Genomic DNA, 24,089 nt, shown 5'->3' with positions numbered 1-24,089 from the left:
AATGTTTAAACTTTTATTTTATTTTATTTATAGTTCTTTGTTTTATTCGGCCGAATTTGTACGAACTTTAATGGTAACGAAGAAAAATGATAACTTCTGGAACTTCCTTCATGGTAAATTCCTTTACTCTTTTGACCCTGTTTGAGCGAAAATGTTTGACTAGATTAGATGGACAGAAATTCGGATTGTTGGATTCTCACAAGTTCTCTTTTATGTCGTTTTGTTCCCATTCGTTGGATATCGAAAGAAGAAAAATGAACATAACGGACATTTAGATTTTCATGTTTATGTTTTAACGATGTAAGCACAGACTTTCGGCCAATTGCCGCTGGTGTACCCCAAGGCTCTATCCTTGGGCCCACATTGTTCAATTTATTTATTAAGGGTATAACCTAACTAAAAGTTAAGCCAAAGTGTGTCCTATATGCTGATGACACCGCTTTTATGATTTCGTCTTTCAGGGTAGATACAATAGCTAGGCATCTCTCAGTAGCCCTTGAGAAAACATTTAATTACTTTTACAGGTGGCGGATCAGACCCAATGAGTCACAAACAGAGGTGATTCTGTTCACTCGCAGAAGGCCTAATGTTGATTGTATTGTGACAATAAATGGAAGGTGTATTCCTTGGAAAAAAGAAGTGAAGTATCTCGGTTTGATGCTGGAATCAAAGCTCACGTTAACCAAGCACTTCAACACGGTATGCGATAGAGGAGTGGCTCTGATCTGCAATCTATTTCCGTTGTTAAATAGACACTCTGTTCTGAGTATATTTAATAAAAAGTTAATTTATTATTTGTATATTCGACCCATGCCGTTGTAAGCGGCTCCTGTATGGTCTAATGCATGTATCACCAACTACAGGAAGTTGCAGGTTATGCAGACCTTGAGACTGATTGGTTCCTTTTACAGGTGGACGCCAATAGACTACATGCATTCAGTATTGGAGGTGGCTAGTGTCTCTACACAAGTCCACAGTATAACATCAAGATTTTGCAAAGCTTGTGTACTTAGTGAATACACTAATATTAGAAATATTGTCAACTATGAAGCTACCTCCTAGCAGACACTTTACAAAAAATATAAGTACAAAAGAGTGAAGCACATTTTGCTGTAAATTAACTATATAACGTAAAGGTGTTTTTTAAATTTTTTATTTTTATTTTGTTCCCTCTGTGTTAATATTGAGATATGGTTAAATTAGTTCTTTTTTTTACTTCAGATCAGGTATATAGGCAGGAAGCCTGAAGCCAGTCTTTTAATTTCTTTGTAAATACTGTATATATTTTGTAAATAAAAATAAATTTCAATGTTTATACTGAAATAAATTAAATATTCTAATATATGTTTATCTTTGGTGTCAAACTTAATTATGTCCATTTGTAGATATATTTATATATTATAATCTTTAAATTATTCAGAAATCGTGAGGTGCGGTCAGGTGTGATGTAGGTTTCAGAAAAACATTTTCTTTATCGTGCCAACGTTTCGATCTTTATTGAGGTCATCTTCAGGGCTCAAAGTGTTTGTCTTCTGTGTAATTGTGCCATTCTTGCGTGCCGTGTTGAGAGTGCCCCACTCTCTTAAAATTGTTTTGCCGTGACCTTAAAATAGGTCGAAAGCTTGGCCGTACAACAGAATTTGTTCTTTCATCCAGATCCCAATAGATCTACAATTTTAAACGGTTTTTTTATGTTTACAATATTTGTGAAGGTAATAATGCACTTTCTAGCTATTTTATGGATGACTAGAAAAATCCATTTGATGGTAATGCCTGGCAGATTTAAAAAATCAAAGATAAAAAAAATATACGTCCTGGAAGTATACAGAAGCAGTGAAACAATTTAACGCAGATGGTTGTTTTCAAGAATTTACTTTGACCTAGGTATTATTGACTTCGGAGGGCAAACTATAAATCCTACGAGAAGACACTTACCAAAACAAATACAACCCGCGGATTGCAAAAAATATCTTACGCGTACAGACTCTTCGGAAGGTAAGTATGAAATATGTTAAAATCATTAGATTTCGTGGTCCGATTGACTAAATAACATCTTTCTGTTAATTAATCTTCATGTAAGGTTGAGATAAAAAAGTCAGTGTCACGAGCGGGATTCGAACCCACGACCTTAAGCTAGATACGCCGATGCTCTACCACTTGAGCTATCGTGACTTCGATCCACTCGGACACTAACTTCCCATCTCAACCCCACCTTTTGGATTTTCCCTCCTTTTTGCCATTTTTCAAATGTCGTGTAATCTATTTGATTTTTTTGACATTCATTTGTCGCCGAGAATCAGATAGGACCACGAAAACTAGCGAATTCTAAGTGTACTTGTGAGTACAGATTTACTGTTTTTGTAAAAAAAAAAAAAAAACCACCACTTGAGCTATCGTGACTTCGATCCACTCGGACACCAACTTCCCATCTCAACCTCACCTCTCGAATTTTCCCTACTTTTGCCATTTTTCATACCTTACATAAATATTAATTAATTGAAAGATGTTATTTGTTCAATTGGACTACGAAATCTAATGAATTTAATAAGTTAAATGAAGTATATCTTCACTAAAGCTCTCCGTGGCCATTTCAATTGTCGCCGAGAATCAAATAGATTACACGACATTTGAAAAATGGCAAAAAGGAAGGAAATTCAAAAGGTGTGGTTGAGATGGGAAGTTGGTGTCCAAGCGGATCGTGGTCACGATGGCTCAAGTGGGAGAGCAGCGGCGTATTTAGCCGAAGATCGTGGGTTCGAATCCCGCTCGTGACACTGACTTTTTTATCTCAACCCATACCTTAGATAAAGATTAGTTTAAAATGTTTACACTAGTTGATTGAATAATTAATAAATTATATGTATTAAATAATATAAACATCATAAATTATCAGATGATCTCCAAGCGTATAACTGGACCATATTATTACAAAAGTTCTTCAAACGATGGATGCAAAATACCTGGTTAAACTTTTTTGGAGACGTTAAACCTTACTTTCATAATACAATGGTCGTTTATTCCTGGTTCTACATTGTCACAGAAGATGTTGTGGCCCACGGTAGCCCGGTTTAACACCCCTCAGTTTTTTTTTTAAATTTTTTCTTAATTTAAATGGGTGATATTGAACGATGTTGCTTGAAAATGGATCAAACGTAATTTCCAATGAAAAATGTGCGCTTCAGCATCGATCGGAACAGTTGGTAAAACGCGGAATTACGGGAAAATTTCAGAAAGCGGTTTAAGTTGAGGAATGATCAAAGGAAAGGCGAACTTACTTCCATGTCAACTTTCGAACTACTTTACCCAAATGACACATCTAAAATTTGCCGAGTAGCAGGGAAAGTTTGATTTTGTCTCTGCATGTTTTAATACTGAACTACGCTCGTTGTTTCTTTACCTTGTACTCACGGAATCCAATTTCTTGACTGGGTGGCCCGTACGAATCATTTCGTTTCGCTGAATCCTTACTCTCTCCATTGTAATATTGCGACTGATTATTATCACTTACCTAGAACAAAAGGAGATGCCGTTATAATATAAAGAAAAACATACGCATATAAAGAAAATATACATATAAACGTAATAGATATTTTATCATATTTTTTCATTTATTCTCAACCAACCTTGCTAAGTCACAGAAAAATGAGGAAATACATTCCTTGGAGTTTTCGATAACTAGCTTGTATCGGTATGCCCAGCCCAAAAATTACATTTTTTATATTATTTGGAGATTGTGAGATGCGGTCTGGTGAGACGTAGGTTTTAGAAAAACATTTTCTTTATCGTGCCAAAGTTTCGATCTTTATTGAGATCATCTTCAGGGATCAAGGTGTTTGTTTTCCGTGTAGATGTGACATTCTTGTCTGTCGTGTTGAGAGTGCCATTTTTTTATATTATTGGAATGTGTTACTTCTAAACTATAGTTACTTCTAAACTAAAAAACACGCTAGAGAACAGAACAAAGCAGAAATTTTTATTTACAAATATGTATATATATATTTTGAGAGAGAAAACTATGTTTTTTTTACAAGAAAATGTTATCAGGAGGAACGACTTGTAATAATTGTAGACCATTAATAATAATGAGAAAAATGAGATATGATTGTTTGAATTTTTATGCAATCGTAACTTCCTTTAATACTCAAACTTTCGGTAAATAGGTTCAATAATTGTACGGTTATTTAAAAATGTCGTTAAAAGATTTTTTGTATAGCTAATTAATAATTAATTGTACAAAATTATTGTGTTAACGTATTGAACTATTATATTGAGGATGTGCAGAAGTCGTTGCAACACATTTCGTGCCTTCCTTGGACGCACGACCTGTAATATACCTACGAATATACCTTTGTGTATATTGAAAATAGAAATGATCCAAGTAAGTTTCTCTGAGGAACACCCTCGCCCTAATGCGAGAATTTAGTTCCCTGACGGAATTGGCAAAATGCGCCTGTCAGATATGATATTATGATCTCAGTATGAGATAGAACTTATAAGGGATGATGTTCCTCTCTTTCTAAATCAAGTCAGGCTAGATCGACGGCCAATTCTAAATCAAAAAGGCAACCAAGAAATGCTTTTTTTATTCAAGGGAAGAAGCGATATTGTCAGCAACACGATGCAGTTGTTAAGTTGTTGAGTGAAATGAGCGGAATCTAAATTCATGATCTGGAATAATATTAAAATTTTGATTTACAAGCAATAACCGTCGGATAAATTTGATGTTGGCCTGAGAGGGGTTATAATTGACTTTTAAAGTAAAAGACTGTTTTCACTCTCTCATTTTGACTGCGAGTCAAGCAGCACGTTTAATTATTTATAACGTCGGTTTGTTTCTTAACTCAGTCGTTTATCTATGAAATTCTAAGATAACGCATATGGTCAATGGCAGGTAACGGGGATACATTTAAACTCACTAGAGAATAGCTACTTTTACGAAGAGTAATGTTTATCGTTAGGTAAAAATTTAGTTCTCTGAGGAATCGGCAAAATCCGTACGTCAGATGTAATCTCAGTATGAGAATGAACTTATAAGGGATGATGTTCCTTTCTTTCTAAAGCAAGCCAAACTCGATCGACGTCGGCCTGTTCTAAATCAAAAAAGACAACCAAGCAATGCTGTTTGTGTTCAAGGGAAGAGGCGATATTGTCAGCAACACTTATTGAGCTGTCGGAGACGTAGTTTCTATAGAAATTTAGCAAGAATAGAAAAAGTTCTGAAAAATCCTGAGAAAACTATGTTTTGTGCAGCTAATTAATCGTGTAACTCATTAATAATTAACTGTGTTGAACGTTCGAAAATCCCCTCCAAAGGAAAGCTCAAGAAATGCAAAATGGCGAAGCTCTTGTAAAAAGGTAGTAACTGTCATGGGGAAGAAGGGTTCACGTAACCCTCTGGAGAGGTTTGCAAAAGGTGGGTGCAACCAATCGGATAACATGAGGTAACAATGGTTGACATGAGTACGGAGTTGAGGACACTGGTCAGTTGGTCAGGAGTCAGGTACAGTTTAGAATTTAGAGTTAGTACCCAATGATGAGTTAGAAGTTAGATTTTGAATGCGACAGTTGTTGGTTACAAAACTTGTAGCTCCCGAAACCCCGTCATGCGAGAGCCGATCTTGCGTGTCGTGTTGAGAGTGCCAGTCAGATGGCACAATTACACAGAAGACAAACACGCAAGATTGCCACTTTGAGTGAGTAGAAATACTTTGATTGAATATAAAAAATATATTTTGCATTGCAGAAATTCACTTTTTTCCACATCCTACGTGTATTTGTTAAATGTAAACAATGTTTGTAAATCCCAGGCCCTGAAGATGATCTCAATAAAGATCGAAACGTTGACTCGATAAAGAAAATGTTTTTCTGAAACCTACATCACACCCGACCGCATCTCACGATTTCTGAATAATTATCGATTAACGTCACTAACTACCACACACGTTTAGCAGAATAAAAATTTGCTCTCATTGGTTATTGTATAAGAATAATAAATGAATACATCTTCATTTTTAAACTCTACAAATAAGTTTTTAATAATTATTTTTTGATTAATCTTTCAAAACTTACCTTCTCAACTAATTTTTTTCTTCAATGTAATGTTTATTAGAAAAGTATAATTTAATATTTACTTTTTTCATGTGGACAAATTTGGATTTTTTATTGCAAAATGGATTGTATATTTATTTTAGACATCTGCCCGTTTAAATAAATAAATACAAATCTCATGACTTATGTCCTCCGGGTGCTTTGTTGGCCTTAGTGTCACAGTTGTGCTAGGGAGAAAAATAATATCAAATATATGCACAGATTACAAGTGGATTAACTTAAATATAAATAAAATGGGAATTTTAGGGGCCGACAAACAGCCGCCATCGCCGGCTCTCTCCGTGTTTGTACTTCTTTTTCTGATTTTGACACTTTGAGTGAGTAGAAATACTTTGATTGAATATATAAAAAAATATATTTTGCATTGTATAAATTCACTTTTCCACATCCAAAATGTAATTGTTATATGTTAACAATGTTTGTAAATCCTAGACCCTGAAGATGATCTCAATCTCAATAAAGATCGAAACGTTGGCACAGTAAAGAAAATGTTTTTCTGAAACCTACATCACACCAGACCGCATCTCACGATTTCTAAATAAATATCGATTAACGGTCACTAATCACCACACATTATTATTATTATTTTTTTTTTTAACGAGGGTTCGCAACAGCAGAGGTCATATACACCCTCAGGCTGCTGGTGTTTTTGAAAAAAAAAGCCCATTTGTAAGTATGTCGGGTTCGAATGCAGGTCGCTGGACCTTTACCTTACAGCGATGAGCGCCTTGTCAACGCCTAAACCGTTGCGGCCACTGACGCCCCCTACATTTTGTCTTTGTATTACTGTGCTTTGTACTGTGGGTACTGTGCACTAAATTGTTTATGATTATGTTGTTGTTAATATTTGTTTGTACGTTTTGATATTTTTTGGGTGAAAGGATATGTTTTAGAGATGTGATGTATAATTGAGGTAGAGATCAATGATCATTGGTTTTTGGTGACAATCTGTAATTGGTGTGCCATCTATTTGTCTTATTACGAGTGTGTCTAGAAAGTATTTTGTTTTCTGTTTCGACTTCACGTGTGAATCGTAAGAGAGGATGAAAATTGTTAAATGTGTTAAATATTTTTTGTCTTTCATCTGAGTGTATTGCTGCTCATCAAAGTATTTGGTGAGACAGGGTAAAGTGAAAGGTAGTTGGGTGAAAACAGTGTCGAGTATTGTCTGATCTTTATATCTACTAGTGTAGTGCCTAGATTGATGCCCATGGCTAAGCCGAATAGTTGTTTGTAAAAATGGTTGTTGCATGTGAGATATCCGGCAGCGTTGTAATATTGCTATGAAGGATGTTTGTGAAAGATTTGTGTGGAGTGTTATGTCGTGCCATTTCTGTTTGATAATGTCAAGTGTTAGATCTATTGTGATGTTTGTGAAAAGTATTAGTATGTGGGTATTATGATTTGGTTTATTGTGTTTATGAAATCAAACGAGTCTTTTACGTTGTAAGTGGTGTCTCCGATATTATTGAGGATGTTTGTGAGATATTTGGATAAATTATATCGTGCGATTTATGAAGGAAATTATTGGCCTCAAAGGAGATCCGGATTTGTGGGTTTTGACAGCTCCATACAATTTGGGGTGTGTCGATGAATTATTCGAACGTCGGCCAAAAAAAATGGAAAAGGTGTTTTCATAAACAACCTCTTTCTTGACCGCTCCTTACGACTTCAACAAATTATAAAACAACAGGTCACTAAGAAACACACACCCAAAGATTTGTCTAGTCTCAAATGTTAAAATGTGAGGCATTGTAATGTCGTCAGCGGTCCTAAACAAAAAAAAGTGTGCCAGTTGGCTCTCTAAAGTCAAGACGAAAATCATTTAATTTTAATTTCTCTCAGCCAATAATAGTTGGGAAGTTTCATGTATGTCGGAGGTACGCAAATTACAAACATTTCTCAAAGCGACTTCGCAGTCGCACACCGGCTGAGTTAGTTAAACAACCTCTGTTCGGTGTTTGTTTGCCACTCGGGCCGGTTACCGACGAGAAGTGGTCCGGTCAATGTTTAGCCGGGCTTAGCCAGTTTCTGCAGCAGTACTTAAGTCGAGGGCATATTCATGGGGTTGTGAGTGGGCAACCCTCGTCTCCACACTCGACGCGGGCCGTCCATCCTTGTCTCGCCCAACGGCCCTTCTTATACACACTTTGTTACGGCCAATGTTTTAACCAGAGTATGACACCTACAATTATACACCTGGGAATAAATTTTCTTCGGAGACAGATTCGGGAATTTTCCCACGATAAAACGGCCAAAAATTCGCTGAAAAAAGGTGATCATTCTTGATTTCCTTATACTTTTTTGCACGCCGGATGTTTATGTAATAAAATATACAACATTACAAAAGTACTGACGATTTAAAATTATAGTTTTGATTGATGTAAACTTATCTGCTAGCATCCAGTCCTTGCTCAACAACTGACTGGACTCAACTTTAATTTATTTATTGTTTTAAACTTATATAAAGGTTCTAAAAGTTGAAATTCATTGACAGTTTTATGCATATGTATAATATATATACACTCAAAGAAAACAAAAACCGGACAATCGTATTTTGCTATTTAGTTTGAACTATAAATATTTTTATCGTTATATTAATTACAACTTAAATTCACTAATTTCGTGGTCCGCTTGACCAATTAATATATTACAATTAATTAAGGTTTTTAGTTGAGATAAAAAAGTCAGTGTCACGAGCGGGATTCGAACCCACGATCTTCGGCTAGATACGCCGCTGCTCTACCACTTGAGCTATCGCGACCTCGATCCACTCGCACACTAACTTCTTATCTCAACCCCACCTTTTGAGTTTTCCCTCCTTTTTGCCATTTTTCAATGAAACAATAAAAAAATCTCGAATGAATCCAAAAAAGAGAAAAGGAAAATTGGGGAAACTAACGAAAAGCGTTCTCTTCGTAAAAGTACCCTCTCTCCAGTGATTATTCTAAAAAAAAAAATTCTATAAAAACTACTTCTCCGACCATTTTTGGCTAAATCAAAATTCTAATACTTTTCCAGAATTTGTATTCCCCACATTACACTCAACAGCTCAGTAAGTGTTGCTGACAATATCGCCTCCCTTGAACACAAACAGCATTTCTTGGTTGTCTTTTTTGATTTAGAACAGGCCGACGTCGATCGAGTTTGGCTTGCTTTAGAAAGAGAGGAACATCATCCCTAATAAGTTCATTCTCATACTGAGATTACACCTGACGTACGGATTTTGCCGATTCCTCACAGAACTAAATTTTTACCTAATAAATGTATTACTGCAGATATTCCTAAAGATGTTAACGATGAAAACAAACATAACGAAAAGCATTACTCTTCGTAAAAGTATCTATTCTCCAGTGAGCTTAAATGTATCCCCGTTACCTACCATTGACCATATGCGATATCTTAGAATTTCATAGATAAACGACTGAGTTAACAAACAAATCGGCGTTATAAATAATTAAAAGTACTACTTGATTCGCAGTCAAAATGAGAGATTGAAAGAAGTCTTTTACTTTAAAAGACAATCATAACTCCTCTCAGGGCAACACCAATTTCCTAAAGATTATCTAATCACATGTTTTGAACGAGTGCATTGTTTCTTCTTCAATTTCATACCATGTATTGGCAACATTGGTTTGTGGCGCCAATTTAAAATCTCCATCTTGGAATCTTTTATATCTAACACGGTCCTTTAACACACCACTGCACCTTGTATCTATAGTTATATTTGCCAAACTGAACGTTTTCATATCCAGTTTATAATTTAACCATTTCTTTCCCAAAGTTGCTTCAGAGCAATGCAAACATTAGAAAATTTGCTTAAGCTTAGGCAATTGTATGCGTTTAGGACGGGGTGCAATGTTTTTCGTTCAGTGTTTCATCCCGTGTGTTGGTAACAATGACTTATTTGCCTCCAATATAAAATCTCTTTTTTGGAAACCTTTATCTCCAACATATCTCTTCACTTCACCATTGCATCTTGTATCTACTTTTACAATATATTTGCCAAAGTGAACATTTTTCATTTCTAGGTTATAATTTCACCATTTCTTACCCAAGTTGCTTTAGAGTAATGCCAATTTTAGCCATTTTGGTTAAGGTAAGCAGGGAATCCCATAGGGTTTCTGCGCGACTTGCTCTTTGCTATCATTGGGCCATAAAGGGTTAACCAGTTGGCCAATGTTCATTACGTCTAGAGGAGACGAGGACAACAGAGCTATTCTATTGCAACTGCCCTGCTATAGTTAAGAAATGGCTATGGAACCTAGCAAAGCCATTCCTGAGCAATAAAAGCCTCGATATCCTACCCCTGAGAAGGATTTTGTTCTATTACGAAAATCTTCCTTGAAAACGTTTAACAGAGATCGCAGCACAATAAGCTAAAGTTTAGGTGCAAAGTGGGTCTCTATGATTCCAAAGAGGAAAGAAAATTCACCATGATAATAGGACAGCCAGTATTAAAAATGAAAACAGAACACATAAAATATTTAGGGACAACGACGGTAAATTCCGTGACTCATCTCACAACCGTCACACATCCTCGACAATACAGACATTTTCATTTCTTGTTCATTTTTCCTCCTTGAGTAGTTTCATACTTCGTCTTCGCGTCAGAACGCAGCAAACTGGAAATTCGTCAGGAAAATATATTGCCCCCAACAGAGTTTATTTAAGCCCGTTGTAATTGAAAAACCTTAAAGTTATCCCATTTCTCCAAGGATTCTATTCACTTCACCGAATCCTTGCAAAGGGACGTTTATTAATTTAAAATCTTTTTTAACTAAAATTTTTTAACTTAATCTATTCTTATTCTGTCGCGATTTTTGTGTAATGGTGAATTACAATTAATTAAGGTTTTTAGTTGAGATGAAAAATCTTAATTAATTGTAATGATTTAATTGGTAAGCGGATCACGAAATTAGTGAATTTAAAGAATTAATATGAAGTACACGTCACTAAAGCTCTCCGTGGCCATTTCAATTGTCGACGAGAATCCAAACCGATTACACATTTGAAAAATAGCAAAAAGGAGGGAAAACTCATAAGGTGGGGTTGAGTTGATGTCCGAGTGGATCGAGGTCATTATAGCTCAAGTGGTAGAGCAGCGGCATATCTAGCCGAAGATCGTGGGTTCGAACCCCGCTCGTGCCATTAACTTTTTTTCATCTCAACTAAAAACCTTAATTAATTGTAATGATTTAATTGGTCAAGCGGACCACGAAATTAGTGAATGTAATGGTGAATCTCACTCTCTGATATTTCCGTCTTCTAATTACGGAGAATAACAAATTATATAATAAACTCTGTTTTTACAATATATTAAGTTCAATAGTTTAATACGTTTTTGTAAGAAAAGGTTTTGATATTTAAAGACAGCACAAAGCTTTCATAAAGTAATTACGAGTCTGGGACGCCCCGTGGAATATATTTAGATAGGATTTCTCCTGGCTGTCTTTGATGGTCTTTTTTACAAAAAAATTTACAGAATACAAATTTTTAATTTCTTCATACATGTTATCAAATGAGGTGAAACGTCCATTAATTCCCTAATCAGAGAAACTTTCCACATTCGAGTGAATGCACTGGAAGTGTTTTATCACCAATGGGGGCAAGATATATTACCAATGGAAGCGACTATTCACTGAACGAACGTACGATCAATCATTGCTTTGCCAATTTATTAAGTTCAATTAACTCTTTGTGAAGACTCGGTGGGATTCAGTCAAACCGAATACACCACCTACGTGAGATAGATTGATGGAAAGATGTACACACCATTACAGCAATAATTTTTGAACCTTTTGGAAGAAGGTCTTATTAATATAAAGTCGTCAGACCTGTACTCTCCTCATGCCCCCCCCCCAAAAAAAAAAATTGAAAAAAACACAGTTGGTACTTTATCTAGCATACATTTTATTTGTTAGCTAATGTTTTAATTAACGTTCTGATAAAATGAACTTTTCATATGTGACCCAATTGAACGATAATTTCGATAAGCATATAACATTGTAGAGCATGATTAATTAAGGTTTTTAGTTGACATGAAAAAAAGTTAATGGCACGAGAGGGATTCGAACCCACGACCTTCGGCTAGATACGCCGCTGCGGGGTTGAGATGGGGAGTTGATGTCCGAGTGGATCGAGGTCACGATAGCTCACGTGGTAGAGCAGCGGCGTATATAGCCGAAGGTCGTGGGTTCGAATCCCTCTCGTGCCATTAACTTTTTTTCATCTCAACTAAAAACCTTAATTAATTGTCATGTGTTAATTGGTCAAGCGGACCACGAAAATAGTGAATTAATAAATTGTAGAGCATAATGAAGACTTTTTATGTATTGCATTTATTTGATATTTACAACTAGAAATACTGAATTAAGTAAATATTTTTAAACGTGCTGAATTTGCCCCCTTGATGTCTCGATACCTTTGGTAAACTTTCAGTCAGATCAAACAAGGGAAAACTCAGAGTAGTGATAGGAGTTTATTCCATACTACTTTATACTATCTACTAAGTATAAACAGGAAGCAAATTATTGAAGTTAACGACGAAATACCTTTCTCAAACTTTTTGCCAAAGCTTTGTCATTTTTTGACCAATTTAAAATCCGATTGCACCATTCTTTTCAGCGTAAACAATCCTTTAAAGTGATATTTAACTATGTATAAGGTTGTATTTGAAATTTTGAAGTTAAACTTGATCTGACGTACCCTGCATAATCTTTCTCAAAAAAACGTTAAAATTTGAAATAAGACTAAAAAATATGTCATCGATACGTACACATATCATCATCACATCACAGAAAACGTATAATACAACATATAAAACAATCATAACATTCCAAACATAAAACCTTTCTACATAGTCTAATTCTTCAACAATTTGGCTTTCCTTCCCCTAATTATACCCGTCTATATAATCCTGAAAAGATAATCAGGCCGAACCATAACCCATTTTTTCCCATTATCGGCTCCTTTCACCTCAAAGTATCCGACTCCTCAGATAAAAATGTCTTTCTATTCCCGACTTCCCTCCCCACCCCTTCAAAATCCAACTTATATAAACATCAATATAAGTGTACATATAAAACATCAATATCTCACTGGCACTCTCAACACGACACCCAATAATGACTTTCTACACAGAAAGCAAACACTTTTTGAGTGAGTACAAATACTTTGAGTCTTAAAATTTCTAGCATTGTATAAATTCACTTTTTCCACACCCTGCATGTATTTGTTAAATTTAAACAATGTTTATAAATCCCAGGCCCTGAAGATGACCTCAATAAAGATCGAAACGTTGGTACGATAAAGAAAATGTATTTCTAAAACCTACGTCACACCAAACCGCATCTCACGATCTCCAAATAATCATTAACTAACGGTCACTAAACACCTCACAACACTGTTTATTATTACCTTTATTTGTTATTCATAACTAAAAACATTGCATTAAGTAAATATTTTTGATTTATGCTGATTGTGTCTTTTAATCACTTGCAGTTGCTCAATGACAACACTACTTTACACAGAAACCGCGACATCTTTCACTCCCTGAAAATGGCTACTACTTGTTGTCCATCGGCTTGGGGGATTTTATGGTTGAGTTGGAAGTGATAACTGTCGTAGTACATTCAGTGACTGATGATTTTTTTATAGCAGGATTTGATGAGGTCATGTACAAACGGAATATGTAGGTCGAAATTTGGAACATACAAAGGAGCATTTATAATTTGACGAAGAATTTTCGACAGAATAGATTGAAGACGTTGGGAATTGGAATCTTTGTTTGGGATCCGCACTTCACAACTGTACCCCCAGAGAGGGTTTTTCATTGTCTTGTTAATTAAAAGTTTTCAATGTCTAATTTTCATTGCGAATGAAGTAGTATTTTTTTATGGTGGTTTTTATACCACCGGTTTGTTTTTTTGCCTTTTCAGTTTTGTGTGAGAATTTTAAGTCAGTCATTTATCCATGAAAAATCCAAGATAACGGACATGGTAAACGGTAGGTAATGGGATCCATTTATACTCACTAGACAATAGATACTTTTACGAAGAGTAACGCTTTACGTTAGGTTTGTTTTCATACTCAACTTTGGGAACCGTTCTGTTTATTCGTTCAGGTGTTGTAATCGCTGTATCATCAGCGAATGTATATGTTGAAATGTTAACATATGTATGTAAATCTACAGATCGCAGTGTTTATTGAAACTAGAAATGAGCCAAGTAAGCTTCCCTGCGGAACACCATGGCCCTAATGCGTATATAAGGCGAGAATTCAGTTCCCTGGCGGACTTGGCAAAATGCATCTGTCACATATGATATTATTATAGTATGAGATAGATATAAGATAGATATAAAAGATGATGTTCCTCTCTTTCTAAAGCAAGCCAGGCTAGATCGACGGCCAGTTCTATCAAAAAAGTCAACCAAGAAATGCTGTTATTGTTCAAGGGAAGAGGCGATATCGTCAGCAACAGTAGTTGAGTTGAGTGAAATGAGCGGAATTTAAATTCATGATCTGGAATAATATTAAAATTTTCATTTATAAGCAATAACCGTCGGATAAATTTGATGTTGGCCTGAGAGGGGTTATAATTGACTTTTAAAGTAAAAGACTGTTTTCACTCTCTCATTTTGACTGCGAGTCAAGCAGTACTTTTATTTATTTATAACGTCGGTTTGTTTCTTAACTCAGTTGTTTATCTATGAAATTATTTATGAATGAACATTGGCCAACTGGTTAACCCTTTATGGCCCAATGATAGCAAAGAGCAAGTCGCGCAGAAACCCTATGGGATTCCCTGCTTACCTTAACCAAAATGGCTAAAATTGGCATTACTCTAAAGCAACTTGGGTAAGAAATGGTGAAATTATAACCTAGAAATGAAAAATGTTCACTTTGGCAAATATATTGTAAAAGTAGATACAAGATGCAATGGTGAAGTGAAGAGATATGTTGGAGATAAAGGTTTCCAAAAAAGAGATTTTATATTGGAGGCAAATAAGTCATTGTTACCAACACACGGGATGAAACACTGAACGAAAAACATTGCACCTGCCTTAAACGCATACGATTGCCTAAGCTTTAGCAAATTTTCTAATGTTCGCATTGCTCTGAAGCGACTTTGGGAAAGAAAGGGTTAAATTGTAAACTGTATATGAAAACGTTCAGTTTGGCAAATATAACAATCGATACAAGATGAGTGGTGTGTTAAAGGACAGTGTTAGCCATAAAAGATTCCAAGATGGAGATTTTAAATTGGCGCCAAAAAAATCAATGTTGCCAATACGTGGTTAATTGAAGAAGAAACAATGCACTCGTTCAAAACATGTCATCATCAAATCGTTAGCAAATTTGGTGTTGCCCTGATAGGGGTTATGATTAGTAAAAAAGTAAAAGACTGTTTCAATCTCTCATTTTGATTGCGAGACAAGTAGTACTTTTAATTATTTATAACGCCGATTTGTTTCTTAACTGAGTCGTTTATCTATGACATTCTAAGATAACGCATATGGTAAATGGTAGGTAACGGGGATACATTTAAGCTCACTGTAGAATAGATATTTTTACGAAGGGTAATGCTTTACGTTAGGTTTGTTTTCGTTCTCCACTTTGGGAACCGTATTGTTAATTGGTTCAGGTGTTGTAATCTCTGTATAATCATGTGTTGAAATGTTAACATCTGTATGTAAACCTACAGATCGCAGGGTATATCGAAAATAGAAATGAGCCAAGTAAGCTTCCCTGAGGAACACCCTCGCCATAATGCGTATATAAGGCGAGAATTTAGTTCCCTGACGGAATTGGCAAAATGCGCCGGACAAATATGATATTATGATCTCAGTATGAGATAGACCTTACAATGGATGATGTTCCTCTCTTTCTAAATCAAGTCAGGCTAGATCGACGGCCAATTCTAAATCAAAAAGGCAACCAAGAAATGCTTTTTTTATTCAAGGGAAGAAGCGATATTGTCAGCAACACGATGCAGTTGTTAAGTTGTTGAGTGAAATGAGCGGAATCTAAATTCATGATCTGGAATAATATAAAAATTTTGATTTATAGGCAATAACCGTCGGAGACGTAGTTTTTTTTTAGAAATTTAGCAAGAATAGAAACGAGATTAATGGGCTGATAGGAACTAGTAAAATCAGTAGGTTTATTTGGATTATGAATCAATTTAACTATTGAGTTGGAAAAGATGTGACCATGGGAACAGAGTTTACAGATAAGTAAAGTAAGCTTCTGTGTGGCAAATTTGGTAAAATTTGTGTTATTAAATCATATCGTCGAGCTTTTGAGAGGTAATTGTTTAATATAAGGAAGGAACAAGACAGATCAGTAATAATAATAAAAAAAATCCTGAAATTGCAAGTCGTTATAAACAGAAAAGAACATGGGAAGGAAATCCTGCCTTTGAAATATAAACTCACAAGTTTTTTCATCTTCTGCCTCATCGCCCTCGAGTTGCACATTAGAGACTCGCCTCCCGGAAATAAGTAGCTCTTCTCGAAATAAGATGACATCGTCTTATTTCCGCACGGTCGGCCAGGAAGATTGGCCTCGCCGTTTGGCCGAAAAATAGAGTAACGGACGGCGTCGGAATTAGCAGGAGCGAGGTTGGACGGAGACATTTCCCAGACGACCGAGTTGTTAGTAGGGTTATCTAAAATCCCATGACCGAAACTTTAAAATAATTGTTTTACGAAATCCGGAAGGAAAAACAAAGTAACAACGACACTGGACCAGCCTCCTGAAAACGTCCATTGCTTTAACTCGGTAAAAGAAGTATCTTAGACAGGGGCAAAAATGACAAATCATATATATTAACTTGGTTATTTAAATTTGATTGATTGCATTGTATTAATACAATAAATAAGGTAAGTTTGCTGTGAAACTGGAAAGAATTCTAAACCACTAAAGGAAATAATACCAACGATAAGAAGTTGAATATGTCTGGTAATTTGAGTGCATCTCATTGGCACTGTGGGCTGTAACTGAAAAAAAAAATAGCAGGAGGGTTTTCTTAGTACGTCAATAAGTCATTGTATTCACATAAATCCCAGCAAGTCTAATTGAAAGACATAAATCCGGGCCCAGGTTTGTAATGTGGGGGAGATCATAATTATGACAAGTTCAACAGGCTTCTTCCACGGACGTTAAGTAGTTAAAATTGCATTGTAATATTGTTCAGATTGTTCCAGTGACATCAACCATTTATCTGAGGTAGTCCTCAGGCTGAGGAGTTTCAAGGAAATATTATTAGTTATGCTATGAATAATGTTTACATTATACCTAGTAAATAGTTTCAATTAATTAAGGTTTATAGTTGAGATAAAAACCGGTGTCACGAGCGGGATTCGAACCCACCATCTTCGGCTAGATACGCAGCTGCTCTATCACTTGAACTATCGTGACCTCGATCCACTTGGACACTAACTTCTCATCTCAACCCCACCTTTTGGAATTTTCCCTCCTTTTTGCCATTTTTCAAATGTCGTGTAATCTATTTGATTCTCGGCGACAAATGAAAAGGCCATGGAGAGCTTTAGTGAAGGTATACTTCATTTTAACTTATTAAATTCACTAGTTTTCGTGTCCGCTTGACCAATTAATATCTTTCAATTAATTAAGGTTTTTAGATGAGATAAAAACGTCAGTATCATGAGTGGGATTGGACCCACGATTTTCGGCTATATACGCCGCTGCTCTACCACTTGAGCCATCGTGACCTCGATCCACTCGGACACTAATTTTGTCGCCGAGAATCAAATAGGTTACACGACATTTGAAAAATGGAAGAATGGAGGGAAAATTCAAAAGGTGGGGTTGAGATGAAAAGTTAGGGTCCGACTGGATCGAGGTCACGATGGCTCAAGTGGTAGAGCAGCGGCGTATCTAGCAGAAGATCGTGGGTTCGAATCCCGCTAGATATTTGTCAAGCGGACCACGTAAACTAGTGTATCTAGTAAATAGTGTCGAGATCAACTGAACTGGGGCACTGGGCACTGACGAGTGACAACTGGATCTGTATCCTAAACTCTTGAACTTGTGTCACTACTGACTGGTGACTATCCTATTGGTTGCACCCACCTTTGCAAACCTCCTCAGAGGGCTACGTGGGTCTTTTTCTTCCCCGTGACAGCTGCAAACTTTTTATCCCGCGTTTTTGCATTATTTTGAGCTTTCGTTTGTGAACGAAATGTGTTGCATCGACTTTTGCACATCCTCAATCTAATAGTTCAATACAGTCAACACAATAATTTTACACAATTAATTATTAATTAGTTACCAAACTAATTAGCTATACAAAAAATAGACTTTTAACGACACTTTTAAATAACCATACAGTTATCACACCTACTTAAAATCAAATCAAATTCAAAACAGGTTATTCTTCCTGTAAATTTTCTTCTTAAAACAATAATAATAGTCCTCACAGAACATATAAATTTGTAAATAAAAATTTCTGTTCTTTAGCATGTTTATTTTTCAAATAATTTGTGTTCCAAGATGCGGAAAAAATACTGTTTGATATAGGAATGTACAACGTATAATATTTTATGTAGTAATAATTCAGCACGCGTACCCAGATGCATTTAAAGCGTCTCTACAGTGATTTGCTCTGCAGTAGCCTAGATATTCCTCACACGTTGATGTGTAAGTTGAAATATATGTCGAATGCTTTCTTTGAGCGGGGTGAATGCATTTTAACTCTGGCTACTGGGGGTTGATGGGGGGAAAAGCGACGTTTTCTTCATTCCATGAATTTTTCTTTAAAAAAGATAATATTAACGCAATTTTTTCTGTGCCACAACGAGCCATTTACTCCCGGATGTTTCTTTTGTTCCGACTTTTCGGCAAGGTTTCGCCTTAATGAATTTCCAGACGGTAAATTTTAATTTGCGCTTACGCTTTTTCACCCTAGGCTATTTATCAACCGGTTCAAAATAATGTGGTAAAATGATAAAATATATGATCTACGAATTCTTGAAAGAAAAAATTAATAAAGTTGCCGGTCATAAAGTTTGTTTGTAACAGGCTCAACGTGGAGCATGTTTTTCTTAATATAAAATAAATGTTTCTTACGTACCCATTACTTTGTACACAAAGAATATGAAAATACATTTAAATTTATTTTCTATTTTGACCGGTTTACCCTAAAGTATGAATTTAAGTTTGTCTATGTAACTCTGATTCTTGTCACTCTCTCTCGCTCTCTCTCACACACACACACACACACACACACACACACACACACACACACACACACACACAAACATACACTCTCTCTCTTGAACTCACTCTCTAAATCTTTAAATCTCTTAAAAATAGAAAATCGAGTTATTTATACTCAAAAATTTAGATTTTTAGCGTCAGTAAATACATCGCAAGAATTTACCTTCTACAAATATCTAAACACCGTAATCTGAACTTGAACTCGACAAAATTGAAAACTGATAATTTTTTGACAACCATCAAACTGAAAATTCATCCAATTTTAATGAAAAATAAGGAAAATAAAACAAAATCATTGTTACTACGTGTTAGCAATAACGTGAACCTGTTCTAACTTCAATAATTCACCCATTTCATCGTTCTTAGGTTGTAATAAAATGTAATAAATTTTATTATAAGAATTTAGTTATTGATTTAGTTAATTAAATCATTGTGACATAGGCCAGCCTATGATGCGAGCTGAGACGGCTGACGCCGGAACTTCGGAGGACGCAGCTTATCATCAGCCATGCTGCAGGGGTTCCTTGTCAACCAGGATGCCCGCTTTCGGGTCCGATCCTTAAATTCCAGTACAGCAGAAAATACAAGCGACTTCAGACCCGGACGCGACCCCTGGGAATACGCTGTAGCAAAGTATGTGGTGATTAGTGACCGTTCATCGATATTTATTTAGAAATCGTGAGATGCGGTCTGGTGTGATGTAGGTTTCAGAAAAACATTTTCTTTATCATGCCAACGTTTCGATCTTTTATTGAGATAATCTTCAGGGCTCAAAGTGTTTGTCTTCTGTGTAATTGTGCCATCCTTGCGTGTCGTGTTGAGGTTTCGATCTTTATTGAGATCATCTTCAGTGCCTGGGATTTACAAACATTGTTTACATATTGCAATTATATAACTTGCTGTAGAAAAGCCTTAAGAAGGACGGGGATGACACTGAGAACTGTACTCGAGCTGGACAACTGGCGGACTGCACTCTTGGTCGGATTCAGGACGATGGTAGATCGTCATACCTTGTCAGAACCCCGACCCTTTAGCTGTAATCCTCTTTTGTGCGCTCATGTTGGAGAGATAAAATTAACTGGGGCGTCTCGGCAAAATGGTGGTTGCTATCTGGGTTCCTTGAAATATAAGTGTGGAAGGTAACGAAAAGGCGGACCAGGAGGCCATCCTCCACCTCGATTCGGACCTCTGACGCTGAAAATGCATCAAAAACCATGCAGGTAGGCGGCAGAGAAAGTCTCGGTAATCAAGTGCAATGCTGAAAGGCGGCACTCGTTCGGTCTGACTGGTAGAAGAGAGATCATCCTCACCCGATTAAGAATAAAGCCATGCGAGGTGACACGGAAGCTTACTTTTGGGAGAAAGTCCCCTATGTGTCCGACATGTAGAGAAAAGACCATGGGAGATGACACCCACTTTTTTATTTTTTATTTTTTATAATAGATACCAGGAACTGGAGGGGTTCCCTCCTGAGCACTGCAGCTGTACAGCTTATTGCACTTTATCCCAGGCTCCATTTTTTGGGGGGCTCGCAACACAAGTGTGAATTTGAGCCCCCGGTGTGCCGGTGTACTTCCATCGAAGAAACTCATTTTTGAAGAGGGTTGGGACCAACTTCAGGGTCGCTGAGATCTGATCTCGCTCCTTCCATTGATGAGTGCCGTGTCAATTTTTTTAAATTGCGGCCACAGGTCCCTTTAGGCGTCAGAAAAGGTCCAGAGGCGACGGTGGGGATCGAACCCACGACCGCGGGATCTACTAGCCGAGAGTCTGACGCCTTAACCACTTGGCTACCGCGACCCCCCTGACACCCTCTTAATTGAAGGGCCATTCCTTGGCTCAATCAGACAGCGTGTAGAAATGCCACATGATATGAAAATAAAGTTAACCCCGGCAGCGACTATTTGTGCTTCCAGTTCAATTCAGAAGAAACAGGCCAGTCTTTCTGTTTATAATACATTATAGATGGCTCGTCTTTGTATATATTGAGACTGAGTGTATTAATTAGCGTGAATATGTATTGAGAGGGAGAGCCGATGGCGGAATATTGCGTACCGTATCGACCCTTAGATTGGATGGCTATGCTGCATGTATACTTATTAAATAGGAGTATCAACTCTCTCTCTCACTCTCTCTCTCTCTCTCTCTCTCTCTCTCTCTCTCTTTCTCTCTCTCTCTCTAACTCAGTAACTCTTTACCCTCTCTGTCATTCACTCGACTGATTCTGCAAAGAATGAAATGTTATTAAATCCATATTTTTATCTGATTTTCAATTGAAGAAGAGTTGTAGACCTTCGCATACAATGTTAGGAACGTCACCAATGTGGAAAACCTCACATCACAAACTAGTTTTTCCAGTTGACCTAGACCCAAGCCGAATAAATGAACAGTCTGACATCCTGAAGAATCTTATAAAATATAACAACTTGCACATCCCATTTGTACATGACCTGTTGAAAACTCGCTACAAAAATGTTCATCAATCACTGAGCATCCAAAATAATCTACTAGTACAACAGGTATCACTTTCCAACCCTACTATAAAATCCTCCAAGGCGGTTGAAGAGAAACTGGCCTCGAGACCTTCTCAGTGAGTGATGAATGACGAGGTTTCAGTGTGAAGGAGCGATGTCACTGGGTCACTTCTCTTACAAGTGTCTCAAACGACAAATTCGGCATATACCATTAATAAAATTTTTATAGTTGTAAATAACAAATAAATCTATCAAAAAAATATTGCGCAGAGATGCAGAATGTAGGGGATTTGTGAACAGAAACAACGAGGCTCTCAGTTTTTTATAATTATTAACCAAGTGCTGAGGCAGTTTTACCACTCTTTAGTAAATATATTATAATTTCGTTTCTGACTGTAGCACAAGTTGTACCATTAGGACATACAGGAAGCTGGTCTACCATTGGCGTTGATACTTTGCTTATAGCGTCACGGTTACATTCTTTCTCCCCCCCCCCAAAAAAAAAAGCAGTTTTCTCCTTGATTTCGTTACGCAATTATTTTAATATTTTGTTCATGATATATTAACAAACACTATTAATAACTTCATAAACCACGAGTTTTCATGGTCCGCTTGACCAATTAATAGTTTTCAATTAATTAAGGTTTTTAATTGAGATAAAAAAGACACTGTCACGAGGGGGATTTGAACCCACAACCTTCGGCGAGATACGCCGCTACTCTACCACTTGAGCTATCCTGACTTCGATCCACTCCGACACTAACTTCCCATCTCAACCCCACCTTTTGAATTTTCCCTCCTTTTTGCCAGTTTTCAAATGTCGTGTAATCTATTTACATTTATTCTAAGATATACTTCATTTAACTCATTAAAAATGAAATGAAAAATATAAAATAAAAAGATATAAAATGAAGTACCTTCACTAAAGCTCTCCGTGGCCATTTCAACTGTCGCCGAGAATCAAATAGACTACACATTTGAAAAATGGCAAAAAGGAGGGAAATTCAAAAGGCGTGGTTGAGATGGGAAGTTAGTGTCCAAGTGGATCGAAGTCACGATAGCTCAAGTGGTAGAGCAGCTGCGTATTTAACCGAAGTTCGTGGGTTCGAATCCCGCTCGTGACACTGACTTTTTTACCTCAACTAAAATCCTTAATTAATTGAAAACTATTCATAACTCGGCCGTCTGGGAAGTTTTTAGTCCATCCTCGCTCCTGCGAATTCTGTGGCCGTCTTTAGCTATTATTTGTCCAAAAGGCCAATCTTTCTAGTCGACCTAGCGGAAATAAGACAACGCCATCGTATATTACTTAACTTAGTTTAAATCACTCACTTGACTCTTAAAGTTATTATCGAAATGGTGACAGACTTGATACAAGATAAACGGAGGCGGAGGGTGGGCATCATTATGCACAAAGGCGTGTAGAGAAACGGATGGAATCATTCAAAACAATCTCCGTCGAACAGTATCGCATTCTACCAGATGTGAGCAAAGGATTTGCTTAACGGTTGAATCTGTTTGTACAGAGAATGAAAGCATCGGGTGGAAGTGATTTCTCTCTCTGGATGTAATTCTTTCAGCCGTGGTGATAAATTTAACTTTTAAAAGTATCTGAATCGTCGGTTCTAAATTATTGTCGATTATGAGATTTATTTTTAGTACGGTCGAATACGTCAACCGGCTGTAAGTGCTGTAAATACTGTGGCCGAGGAACGTTTAATTGGGAAATTGAATATAGTCGGGCGTTGTCATGGTGAAGAGGACCTTTTCGTGGCTCATCTTTTATGCTTCTAGGTTTAGGAAATCCTCTCGAATCCTCTCGAATAAGTAGAAATGCTACGGTTTTGTTAAAAGAGAGATTTTTTTTCGGTTTATACAGTCAAAAACACGTTGAGCGTAACAAAACCGCACGCACACATATTCTCATATTAAGTCTTTGAAAAGATTACACAAAATAAGACTCTGCAATAAATAAATTTATACACAAGCCAATGAAAAAAATTATAGTATTTTCTTTTTAGATATGTAATAGATAAACCAACCAATTGGGTCGTTGTGGGATTCTGCAAAACCGGATCCAGCGCATCCAACATAAAAAAAGTTATTCTATTCACTCAAAGTGTTTGTCTTCTGTGTAATTGTGCCATTCTTGCGTGTCGTGTTGAGAGTGCCAGTCAGATGATGCCAGTCACTTTGAGTGAGTAGACATACTTTGATTGAATATAAAAGAAATATATTTTGCATTGTATAAATTCACTTTTT

General features: G+C 36.5%; 1 protein-coding gene across 3 annotated transcripts in view; it reads right to left on the bottom strand.

The window, feature by feature from the left end:
* Nucleotides 1-24,089, bottom strand: part of LOC112127555 — a 215,320-nt gene that overhangs the window by 169,848 nt on the left and 21,383 nt on the right. For 2 of the 3 annotated variants that reach the window (XM_024228669.1, XM_024228667.1), the window contains exon 2: nt 3,398-3,508. The exons of the other annotated variant lie outside the window; for it this stretch is intronic. In XM_024228669.1, coding sequence (XP_024084437.1) covers nt 3,398-3,508 — 111 coding nt within the window. The remainder of the gene's footprint in view (nt 1-3,397; nt 3,509-24,089) is intronic. 3 annotated transcript variants of the gene reach the window in all.

Source organism: Cimex lectularius, unplaced genomic scaffold (genome assembly GCF_000648675.2).
Source record: "Cimex lectularius strain Harlan isolate CLEC.00 unplaced genomic scaffold, Clec_2.1 scaffold226, whole genome shotgun sequence".
Classification (NCBI taxonomy): Eukaryota; Metazoa; Arthropoda; class Insecta; order Hemiptera; family Cimicidae; genus Cimex; species Cimex lectularius.
This window is presented reverse-complemented; position numbering and strand designations above follow the sequence as displayed.